Here is a 12849-nt window from a genome sequence, read left to right as displayed (position 1 = left end):
AACATAACCTAAACTCAAACAAAAAGTGTTAAATAATTTTAATGGCACTCTGAAATAAGTCCTTATAGACTTCTTGAGCAATATTCACATTTTTCAAAGTAAATGGATGATTGTCCACTTAGCGGAATTCATTTAAACTAGTCCATTTTGACAAATTTAGCTGTAGTATCCCCAAAAATTATGAATTTTTGCACAAATGTCCTTCATTTAATTCCATCTCAATAAATACACTTTTTCTTCTTTATTTTCCGGTTAATAATTATTTGGTGATGTTAGATATGTTGTTTACGTGGAAGGTTGAGAGCTTGACATGTGTCTAAAGTTGCTCTTTGTGTAAGTTCTACATGTCGTCAAAACAAAAGAGGGATTACCTATCTGGTCAAACGCATGACTGAAGTTAACTTTGCAATGGAGGCCAAAACTAAGACCTTGGAATCATCACTTACAGTTCCAAGTGTTCAAGAACTATCACTCCAAAGCCCACACAAAGTTCCACCAAGGTACATCAGAGATAATGATGATGATGATTTCTGTACTTTTCCTTCTGATGATCCATCTCTTATCATACCCTTGATTGATAAAGCCAAGTTGGTCAACGCAGATGCACAACAAGATGAGCTTCGTAAACTTCACCTTGCTTGTAAACACTGGGGCGTTTTTCAGGTACTGTACAAATTAAGATAAAGCACTAGTAATTGTTTCTCTTTTAGCTTCCAATTAATTCCAGTACCACAAATTTCATTCTTTTAGCAATTCTTTTAGGAATATTTAGATTATGTTAGTTTGTGGCGTTTGAATTCTGGACCAAGGTTTTAAATAGCGTCGTGGTAGCATTAAAGATTTTGCAATTTTGGCTATTACAATCGTTGCTTTACAGATTGCAGTCGTCACCGTGTGAATTATTCACAATATTGCATTAATATTATTAAAATTAATTGTCCTATCATACGAAATCATACGAAATCAAACAAGTAAAAATATAAATTTTTGAGAACCAAGAGGTGACTTCATCTCATTGATAGCCCTTTTCTCTTAAGGGTAGCCTTTCCCTTAGGGGTGGCTCTATCTAACGGATAGCCTTCTTCTCTCAATCCAATGCATCATCACGCATCAATTAGAGAGCTTACATCTTGTAGATAGCCCTCTCCTCCTAACGAGCTACTCTCCCTAATCAAAACGATCTAACTAGGTGCACCTACCGCCATTAATGATTTCATAATTATAACAACGATTTCCACAACACATATTTAAAAGTTTTATAACTCATAATTAAATCAAACCACAAACATATTACATAATAAAGACCACAAAATAAATAAATGACGAAATTGAGATAAATTCAAAGGTTGTGTTTCCCTAATTTTTAGATAAATACTTTAAAGTAGAAAACGAGTAAAATAGTAATTATAGTAAAATAAAAAATATGTGACAATGATCATCGTCTACTCACAACTATGTTTGTTCTCCAACAACTCCTAGAGTAGCTGACAAGACCTCAGTTGATAAATCTGAGTATCAAAAATATTCTTTAAGACTTTTGAAAAATTATTCTAAAGTTTAACTAACTCTAGGAAACCATAAAAATCTTTTAAATCTACTCTAAACACAAAAATAACATTTTTAACCAAAACAACATTTTTCTAGAGATTCATACTAGCTTTAGAGTTGTGTATTGACCTCAAAGAGTCTCAATGAACACCTTTTAAAGAATGGTTACTCTTCTTCTTCCTTGACTCACTAACCCTAACCCCAAAAATCTTAACCAAGAGTGTTTATAGGAGTATGAGAAGTTATGCTATTGGAGTGCAATTGGTGTTGTGGAGTGAGAAGAAGCAAGGAGAAAAAGAAGAGAGAAAAAAAGGGGGAAGATGGGTGTTTGCCAAAAGGGAGAAGAAAGAGAAAAAGAAGGAGGGAGTGAGATAGAAAGAGAGCAAGAGTGGGTGGGGTTGGGTTGTTGTTGTTGTTGTTGTTGTTGTTGTTGTTGCTGCTGCTGCTGCTGCTGCTGCTGCTGCTGCTGCTTAGCGTTGAATTGAATAGCATATTGATGCCAAATTAAGCATTGCACTGAGAAGTATTTTAGACACATTGTTACTTGATTCAGAATTAGCTTTGTCATGAAAGTTTTCTATATGAAACTCATCCCAAGTTCAACATTTAATAAGCAGCAATAGAAAGTGTTCATATGACCATTTTGTATAAGTGTTTGGAGGAGCTTAGGCAAAGATTACACCATTTTCTCTTTGACAATAAGAACCACTTACAGCTTTATAAATAATCTCTCATTGAAATATTGAATAAGAACTTAATTAAACTATTTTTCCAAATATCCTTCTAATGTGATGGAGTACAGTGTTGCAACTATGCATCAGAATACCACATAGTAATTCATCCTTTAAGATTTCTTTGGCCTATTGGACTATTTGGGGCCTTAGCAATGGTATATCAAAGTATTTGGTGGTGACACCGTTTCAGTTCTATGAAATGTATTACCTGTTTTTTAACATGGGTGCAACACAAGTTGTAGATACTTACTTGGGTCCCTAACTATTTGGCTTGGGGTTTGATCATTGGTTGGTGCCTATGAAAAAACTTATGTTGGGAGAGATTAATCCCTTAAATTAATCACAGTTACCCTAAGGGATTAGTCTCCACAGTTGCGTGTAGGGGGATACCTTGATTTACCAAAAAAACCAAATATATATTACCCTTCTTTGTAATTATCCTTCTCATAACAAGCTATCATCTTTGTTTCAAGTAAGAGATTCCACTGCAAAACATTTATTACAATCTTTTTATGATGTCATAAGTATCTTCTTTTTCAATATATTATTAGGGAAATATTAGAAAAATATTCTGAAGATATGAGAGAGGAAGCAATTTCAATATTGAGTTTCATTACGTTGGCTTTGGGGATTGAAGATTCAAAATTATCAGAAAGTTTCCATGAAGGACAATATGATATAAGGTTGAACTGCTATCCACCTTGTCCAGAGCCTGAAAGAGTTCTTGGTATTGTTCCTCATGCTGACAATTCTGGAATCACTCTCTTGGTTGACTTTGGTGATTTTCCAGGGCTGCAGTTCCTTAAAGACGGAAAATGGGTCGGTGTTGAGCCGATTGAAGGAGCCATTGTTGCTAACATAGGCCATATAATTGAGGTTTGTATTTCTTTACTCATCAGGCTTACATTAATTGTGTGTTTGTAATTACAATTCACTTTAATGGATAAAGCAATGTGATTCAACGAAGCACTAATAGACACACACACCAGATACAATACTAATGCAAACACCGATAATAATTTAAAAAAAAAATGAAATTGCCACATGTGTTAGTGTTAGACAAACCGAACACATCTTCAATCTTAGTAAGTGTCGGTGCTATATAGATAGGATTGTGTTCTTATATGGATATTTGGATGTACAGTGAAGAATGTGAAAAGTGATTTTTCTTTGAATAAATGTGGTTTTGGTCTAATCATAATGTATTATGCTTCCATACCGCTGTAAAAGTGTAAAAAACTATTTTGACGTAAAACTTACACCAAGTCAAATTTTCTTTAAAAGTAAGGGTGTGTTTTGATTCCTTTATTTAAGTTTATCTATTGACATTAGTACTTGTAAGACTGTTTGCGAGAGTTTATAAAAACAACTTATGACATGTCTACAAGCTGTCTTTAACTTATGTCGATAAATTATACGGAATAGCTAATGAAAGCAGTTTATTATATGATATATCAAATCAATTTAAGTTTATTTTATCTTTTGTTATAGCCAAACAAAGCTTAAAAACATTTAAAACAAAACTACTTTAGTTTAAACTAAATTTTAACCAAAGCAATTTCATATTTGACAAATGTTTATCAAAATATACACTACGCCATATTTGAACAAGATTTGCCATCAAATTTTGATTTGAATAATGAGATCTGCACAAAAATAAGACTTTAAAATCAAAAGCATGATTTTGATGATGCATGTATGTTGTTTCATTATGCAGGTGATGACAAATGGGATATACAAAGCACCAGAGCATAGAGCTATAGTAAATAAGTTGAAGGAAAGATTGTCAGTAGTGACATTCTGCTATCCAAGTCCTTCTATTGATATTGGACCTTCTGACAAGTTAATTAATAGTGACAGAAACTTACAATTATACAAGAGTATGACAAATGCAGAGTACTTTAGAAGGTTTTTCAACAGGAAGCTTGATGAATCCTTTATTGATAGTCTTAGATTATAATAAATTGTATTATTTAGTTGTACATTTTTGTTGTTCCACACTTTCATTATTTCCACTTTGTATAATAATAAGGATACGTTGCTGCAATATGTATCTTTGTTTATCCAATCCGGAAAAGGGTAAAGATGACTTGTCTTGATTGCACATAACAAAATTTGAGTCTTGTGTTTAGTTTAGATATATTTTGCAGAACTTTTTTTTAGTTATTTTTAGAATGTATTATGATAACATGGTACTTGTTTTCACTATAGAAAAATTTATACAATGATTAGTTTGTAAGAAAAACATATTTAAATGGTTTAGTTACATCTATGTAGCATTGACACTTTGGGATGTGTTTGGTGTTCAATGCGTCAGAGTCTCATGTAATTAAATTTAATCACTTCATTTTAATAGTTATTACCGGTCTATGTGTCAGTAAGCAATTCGGATCTCTTAAATTAAATTATAAAGTTCGATCTCTCATGAGTAGGAAAAATCATTATTTGGGAGAGAGGTGGAACTTAAATGTGTTTCATATCCGTATTAAAAAAAAAAGTTAGATTTAATTGTAATTTTAGTTTTTTTTTTTATATTTATCAATACACAAAATTGGTTCCCTTGTTTTAAAATATGACAGTTTTGGTTCTTTATTATCATTTTTTAATTAAAAAAAATAGCAATATGATATGTTTTAATTAATGTGTGATATGATACGATGTAGAAAGATTAACATCCATGAAATCGCAATAAAGACTTTTCAAAAATCAAATCTGTAATTTAATTAATGATATGAATAATTAATGCATCTAGTTGGTTCTATATCATTAAATCGTATATTACATAATTTAAAATATATAAGTCATCATTTTTTAGTTAAGAAGAGACAATGTCGACTTATAAAATATGATTATCAATTTCGTGAATCAATATAATATATTAAAACAAACCCCAAAAATAATATATATGTTGACACATCATATCCTTATATGTCATGTAACACTAATATTGCCACACCATTCTATTTTTACTTTTTATTCAACACTAAACTTTCCACATCATTCTGTTCTCTAGAACTCATTCATTTTTTATTTCACATTCTACTAATTCTTTCTCTATATCTCTATAATTAAAAAACGATAATAAAAATATAACTCCCATTAAAAATTTGATTTAATTGTTAATTACTTTTTTTAATTTCATTGCATATAAATAGATCACAATATTTTATTAATTGAAATGTAACAACCATAAATTACCACAAAATATATAAAAACATAATAATCATAAGAAAAATCAATAATCAAACTTATGCACAAACAATCCAATGAAGTTTAAATAAAAATATTAAAACACATGTATTTAAATTAGCAAACCTTTGCAAAAAAAAAAAAAAAAACCAACAAAGAATATTTTTTTTAAAAATAAAAATATTAAATTATACATTAAGTATTTTCAAAGTAATATACAATTTGTGTTCATGTTTCTTTAAATCAGTGTTCGAATACATATTATATTCCTTTAATACAAAGAAAATATTTGTATATATAAATTATTCATGAAAATAAAAACACTCATTTCAAAATATTAAATTTATAGATTGGATGAAGCATAAATCAAAACATAGTTTCAATTAACGAAAAAAATGATCAAAATCAAGTAGTGATTCCTTATCATTCCCAACATTATTTCATGTTTTTGTCGTAAAAAATAATACTTTGAATTTATTCATTATATACAGTCTCCAATAAGGATAATTAAATCAAAATAATTTTTAAAGAAATATGTAACATAACACCTGTAATTAAGAATTAGTTATTGAAAGTTTAACTTAAAATGAGACATGAAACATAAAATATAAGAAATAATAGTTCATTCAATTAGTCAAAAAAATAATAAAGAAATAATAGTACTCAAGATAAAATGTAAAACAAAAATAAAAATAATGATAATATAAAAACCAATGCCTACAAATATATCTCAAATCAATGATTGGAAAATATGTATTCTATTTTCTATAAGAAGAAAGTGTTCTACAATGATTAGATGTTTCAAACCAAACAAAATGCATACAAACAATCACTCAACTTTTTTTAACAATATTTTTAGAGTGAAAATCATTCATTTTATTATAAAGTCTTAAATTATTTCCAGTCCATTTATTCTTTTGTTATATAACCACTATTCTTATAAACTAAGAAATTTACAATTTTGAAACCTTTTAACCGATCAAATTGATACATTGATACACCATATATATCGCCTTCAAACTTTAAAAAAAAATTATACTTAAAAAATATTTTACAAATTACACATGCGCAACATGCGAGTTATACTCTAGTTGATGTAAATAGAAAAATCAAAATTATAACTAAGCAAAAAAAAAAAAAATTTAAATTGAATCAAAGATTGTAAAAGAGGTAGTCAACACAAACCCCTCAAATTGATAAAAATGAGAATTTGTAGGGAAGAAAAAAAGTTTCTCCCACAATTTCTAAATGGATTAATGCGTCAAAGATGATCCAAATTTATTTTAACTTTAATTGCAGTTTTAGTCCCTTTATTTTTACTGATTTACGATAATGGTCCTCATATTATAAAAGTCGACAATTTTGGTCCCTCCTGATTTTTTAACTAACAAATGATGAAGGGTGATGCTTTAAATAACTTGATATATGTAGAATGGTTAACACCCATGAAATTGAAATAAAATACCGTAAAAATTTAGCTTTCAACGTCATAAATTTTTCATATTTTTAATTTAATTAACGACATATGAATAATTAATGCATCTAGATGATTTTATATCATAGAATTGTATATCACGTCATTTAAAATATGTCAAATTTTCAGTTTTTAATTCAAAAATTTGAGAGAGGAACCAAAATTGTCGACTTTTAAAATAGGAGGACCAATTTCGTGAATTGATAATAATAAAGAAACTAAAACTGCAATTAAATATTTATTTTATTTTATATTTGCAAGGTCGCGAGGGAGTCCCGTATGATCATGATATTGGATTAGAGCAACTATGCAAGTAAGTTGGACACAACATTTTCATCCAATATTTTAAGGTATTTAGTATATGTATCCTTTCACTTATAAAATGCTCAATATTCATTTTTTATCTAATGTGGAGTCTTACTCACACTTGAAACACCAATAATATTTCCCTCGTATGTAACATTATTCATTCATCTAGATACGATATCTCCCACCAAATTAAGTAAAAGATTTTTCATCCACATATGTACGTATAGAGCTGTCAAAAAAGCTCCAAAGTCCTAAGTCCCCTCTCAAAAATCTCATACTAAGTCCCTAATATTAAACCCCTATTGAAATGATGTTTTTAAGCCCCCGACCCATTATTTCAGTGGGCTTAAGGGATGAGGCTCAGAGGACTCATAGGCCTAATGATTTGTTAATTGAGATATTTGTTTTGAAATTTTTTTCGATATTTATTTTTCTCAAAAAAATATCGGAAAAAATTCTCAAGAAAATGTAAATTTTTTTTTCTTCTCGAACTAAAGAAATTTCGAGAAAAAAATTAAAAAAAAATTGTAATTCTTTAAAAAAATCGAAATCTTTTTTAAATATTGATTTATTTTAAAGTGGGTCCATAGGTTCACATAAAACCACAAAATTTTAGGGGATTTTTTATTTTGGGAGCTTTCCTTTTTTAGAGTTTTTTAAACTACGAAATTTTTAGTCTCTCCAACATATAAATTGGGGCCAATAATTAGTAAACTTGTGGATTTTAAACCCACATCTGTTAACACTCAACATTAATAGGACATGTCTATCACCATTCTCCAAAAGACTTTAAATCATTGTTAAACAATATGAATCAACATGTTATATTTATAAATATATAAGTATTAAGTGTCAGTTTCAAATTAAAGGATTAATTTGAGACAAGTCGTTTTTCAAATATTTTAGGAGGAATGTTGATGGACACCGTCTTTCAAAATTCAAATAACTATTCACTCAATATAATTAATTTGATGAAAAGTTATTAAATAAGCTGATGTATAATTTCCTTGAACCTACCAACTAGCAAGTAATATCAAAATTAAAAATGTCACTGACTCTATATATCAAACACTTTGTTGACAAAGCTTTAAAAAAATTTCTAGTTTAAGGAATTATATTTTAAGTGCAAACATCTCCAGAAATCCTTGGTTTTTAGACTGCTTTCTATTTGAGGACATTGAATTTAAATGTAGATAGGCTGGTAAACAAAAAATATAGTTGTAATTCAACATTGTTTTATGGGAAATACTGTATAGGTAAGAAGTTGAACTAACAATACTTATACGTACATATTCCCGCCAGCTCACCCTTTGTTACCCACATTTTAGTTACAAAATTTCATCTATAAAAGTCTTACATATAACATATGCATAACACACTACAAGTCATATTAAAATCATTAGCATCGCAAAGAGATCTAACTACGAAAATATATCTTCCTTGAGTTTCTCTCATCAGCTGGATTAAACCATGGCTTACATTGGTTTGTCAACAATCATTTATCTATTTATATTTCTGGCAACATATATTATCATGTAACAGTAATACAATGGTTGCTGGAGCTCGCTATCTTCTAGAGTCAGACATGTCACAATTTCCAAAAGTTGATTTGCCACCTCTTACAAAACATGAACTTCCTAAGGTTCCAGAATTACCTAAGCCAGAAATTCCAACGGTACGTGAATTGCCTAAGCTAGAGCTGCCTAAAGTGCCTGAATTACCAAAGCTTGAGCTACCTAAGTTTAATGTCCCTGAATTGCCAAAATTCGAGCTACCTAAAGTCCCTGAATTGCCAAAGCACGAGGTACCTAAGTTTGACGTTCCTGTATATCCAAAACCTGAACTACCTAAAGTCTCAGAGTTGCCTAAAGTCCTTGAATTGGCAAAACCTGAGCTACCTAAAGACCTAGAATTGCGAAAGCCGAAGCAAACTAAGGTTGATGTCTAAAGCTACCCAAAACAGAGCTACCTAAATTCCATGAAATGCCTAAAGTTCATGAATTACCTAAGGTTGATATCTCAACACTACCCAAATCAGAGCTACCTAAATTTCTAGAAACGCCTAAAGTCTTTGAATTGCCAAAGCCAGAGCAACCTAAGGTTGATGTTCCAAAGCTACCTAAATTCCCTGAAATGACTAAAGTTCCTGAATTACCTAAGGTTGATGTTCCAAAGCTACCTAAATTCCCTAAAATGACTAAAGTTCCTGAATTACCTAAGGTTGATGTCCCGACACTACCCAAACCAAAACTACCTAAATTTCCTAAAATGCCTAAAGTTTTTGAATTGCCAAAGACTGAGCTACCTAAGATTGAAATTCCAGAAATACCTAAACCAGAGCTACCTAAATTCCCAGAAATGCCTAAAATCCCTCAAATTCCTAAAGTTGTTCCAACCACTACTCCATAAGTTGAAATTAATCCATTCATTGCAGTGTCTTCAGTCATATAAAGTTTTCTATAGTGCCTAGCACATGTTGTATGATGGGTGTAATATGATTTTTATAAATTTTCAATTCAGTATTATATGTTGTATGCAGACTACAACCATATGGGCGTGGTCGTTATTTGTTATGGTTTAATCTGAACCTTATTAATGTTTTAATTACATAGTTTGAGCTTTTTAAAATCGATTATACTACTGTATTGTTGAATTTAATAAGATTGTACTTTCGGTCAATATATTTCTAGGATTTTCAAATGCTAATATTATTTAAGTTGATATATTTTATTTTGTAAAATTTAATATACAACCCTAGATTCCGCTTCCTAGTTTTTTTGAGAAATTTTAACATTTAGACATTCGAGAAATAATTGAGTGGTTCGATCAAATCAAATAATATAACCAGAGATCAAGAATAATCATATGGATGGTCTAATTGATAAGTCAAATTTTGAACACCACTGCGACTAACCAATAAACGCAACACTAACTCAAAGAGATACATTGTCTAAAATTTTATGAAACTCCATAACTTAAATTCTTTATTCATGTATAATCAATTGAAATATGGAGTCTGTAAAAAAATTCAATAAAAATATGGTAAAAGCTTACATGTGAGCTATATTTTTAGGAAATAAATGAGTAAGCCATCAAAATCCTAGAAAATCATTGTATTAAACATTTTTGTTTTAATCCTTTTGATGATGTCTATTAATAAACATAGCTAAGAGTATGTTAAGTACATATACGATTTTATAGAATGATCTCAACTTTAATGTTAAAAATACAAATATTTCAATTTATTCTCAAACTCTATAAAACGTTTCTCAAATTCATCTTTCTATGAATGTTTGTTACTAAACATTGTTGATTGTAATGATTCCTTCCTTAAGTGTATTGTTGACGGTCCTAGTGATAGAGAGCAGAATACAAAACATTGGCATTTTTTATGCTGGAAATTTGAATTGCAGGGATTCGAGTGTAATAAATAATTCGAATGAAAAAGGTCCTTATATCTAGAATGAAAAAGGTCCTTATATCTAGAAGAAGAAACATGTAACATCCTAAATTTTATAATAAATTATTTTATTAGTTAAGTACGATTTTAAATAATTAATTTAATGTTAAAATTATTTTAGAATATATGATGATAAATTTTCTGAGTAATTTTTGTTATTTAGGTGATTTCTATGATGTGCTAGTTTTATAAATATTAAATTACACGAGCAACATAAATAATAAATATTATATTTTACTCTTTGATCTATTTTTAAAAAAATAATAGTATATGCTTTTAAAAAGATTTTATGCGATTTTACGTGTATATATGTGTACCCAATTAATGTAATATTTTTTGTGCCTGTGACTGATATTAAGTATGCACATAGTTATATTTCAATTATTTATAAACATTTTCTATTTTTAGTTATCTTTTTTATAAATAATTATCTTGAGATATAATTGATATTGTGTTTGATTTCGTTTATTTTTATATACTTGTTATGACATTGTGATTTTATATATATTTATTATGATTTAGTAATTAATATAAATATTAATGTTATATTTTTATTTTATAATTTTGACTATTTTCTAATATGCTGGTATTACTATAATGTGAGTATTTTGAGAAATAAGTATAATTGTAGAGATTATTTTGAATCGAGAGTTTCAATTTTTAGTAATATGTTTTTTTTTATTGATTATTTTAATTACTATAATTTATAAAATATTAGTAATGTTTGAAAAACTGTGTTCAGAAGAATATTAAAAAAAGAGATTAAATAATTATTAATTTTGTTCTAACAAAATAAAAATAATAATAGTAAAACAAAAACATAAATGAAGGAACCAATGGGTTTGACTCATGTGTGAACCCTAATCGTTAATAAAATAAAACAAACAAAAGAGGAAAGGGAGTTAGAACTTTGGAAGGGCAGCCATAAAAGCAAAGAGGAAACACAACAATAACCTATCGTTTGACACCGGTGATCGATAACTGTTCCGGAAAACTTTCTCCATTTTCGCTCAAATTTGAGTATGTTATTGCATTCATTTAACTAGTCAATTAAACATAATTTTTCAGATTTTTAACAATCCCAATTACTCTCTAAAATATCCAACTTCTCCGTTTGTAGAATTCGTTATTTTGCACCGTTCTCCTTCACCTTAAGTCCGATTTGATTGAAACCAATGCCAAAACGACCGTGTGAAAAGTGGTCATATTACCCACTGATTTTTTTTCTTCTGGTTTATGGTAATTTTCCTTGACCGAATTTCGAATTTAGTTTTTAGAGTATCTTGTCATAATTTATTTTTAACGTTTATCCATAAACTATGGAGTTAGATCGATTGAAGGACAAAGAGTCAATGAACAGAGGTTGTTTGTTCGTGGAGTCGTTTTTGTGTGTGTGTAACGCCCCAAATTTTTTATACGAATATTACTGAAAAATATTTATTTTCTTTTAGAAACAACTAATTAATTTTTTTTTCATTAAAAGAACGTAATGTAATTTACTAAAATATTATTTATTCATTTATTTGCGAAACCAATATTCCAGTTATTAGATCAATATTCATTTATGCTCCAAAATAAAATAAAGTCTCTTTAATTGAAATTCAAAATAAGCAAGGTTGACTGACATTAATTACATTCAATTATTTACCAGCAAATGAAATCTCACTTCCGCATTTCTATTAAAAGTCAATAATGAAAAGTAAATAACTTTACAATGTACGACAAAATTTTTTAGTAATACAAAATATTATTTTTAAAGTAAAGGTCTCATTTTCCCACGCGCGTGCAGCAATCAAACATCATTCATACGACTTTTGATATCATTAGTACCTAAATATTGGTGTAAGGGGTCAGTTCATCCCACAACAAAATTAAACCAAATAATAAATTAACAACCATAAAATATGAATATAAAATCTTTTCGTAATAAAAGATTTAAAAAAAATTGATTCTTTAATAGTTCTTAAAGATGTATCGAAAGTCATAGAATGTATCTAAATAAATCAAGTAGCAATCGTATATCAAATAATTAGATCAAAATAAAATAACATAAAAATGTATGCAAGTCATGCATGCTCCTAAACATATATGATCCGGATATAACCAGCCACACAGGCGTCCACACAGAAGTCACA

The 12849-nt window shown here is 28.8% G+C and overlaps 1 protein-coding gene and 1 pseudogene across 3 annotated transcripts; both read left to right on the top strand.

The window, feature by feature from the left end:
* Positions 1-345: 345 nt before the first annotated feature.
* Positions 346-4420, top strand: LOC101497396 (oxoglutarate-dependent flavonoid 7-O-demethylase 1-like). Of its 3 annotated transcripts, XM_012712054.3 has the most exons (4): positions 346-500; positions 602-663; positions 2834-3158; positions 4000-4420. In XM_012712054.3, exons 2-4 carry the CDS (start codon positions 602-604, stop codon positions 4240-4242), a joined length of 630 nt encoding a protein of 209 aa, XP_012567508.1. In that variant the 5' UTR covers positions 346-500; the 3' UTR covers positions 4243-4420. The 3 variants fall into 3 exon arrangements, with proteins under 3 accessions (XP_012567508.1, XP_027186852.1, XP_004516158.1); XM_004516101.4 differs by having other exon boundaries at positions 364-663; XM_027331051.2 differs by lacking the exon at positions 2834-3158 and having other exon boundaries at positions 359-663.
* A 4224-nt stretch (positions 4421-8644) lies between these two features.
* On the top strand, positions 8645-10025 carry LOC101497061 (uncharacterized; annotated as a pseudogene).
* Positions 10026-12849: the final 2824 nt, after the last annotated feature.

This window comes from Cicer arietinum, chromosome 5, assembly GCF_000331145.2.
Source record: "Cicer arietinum cultivar CDC Frontier isolate Library 1 chromosome 5, Cicar.CDCFrontier_v2.0, whole genome shotgun sequence".
Lineage (NCBI taxonomy): Eukaryota > Viridiplantae > Streptophyta > Magnoliopsida > Fabales > Fabaceae > Cicer > Cicer arietinum.
This window is presented reverse-complemented; position numbering and strand designations above follow the sequence as displayed.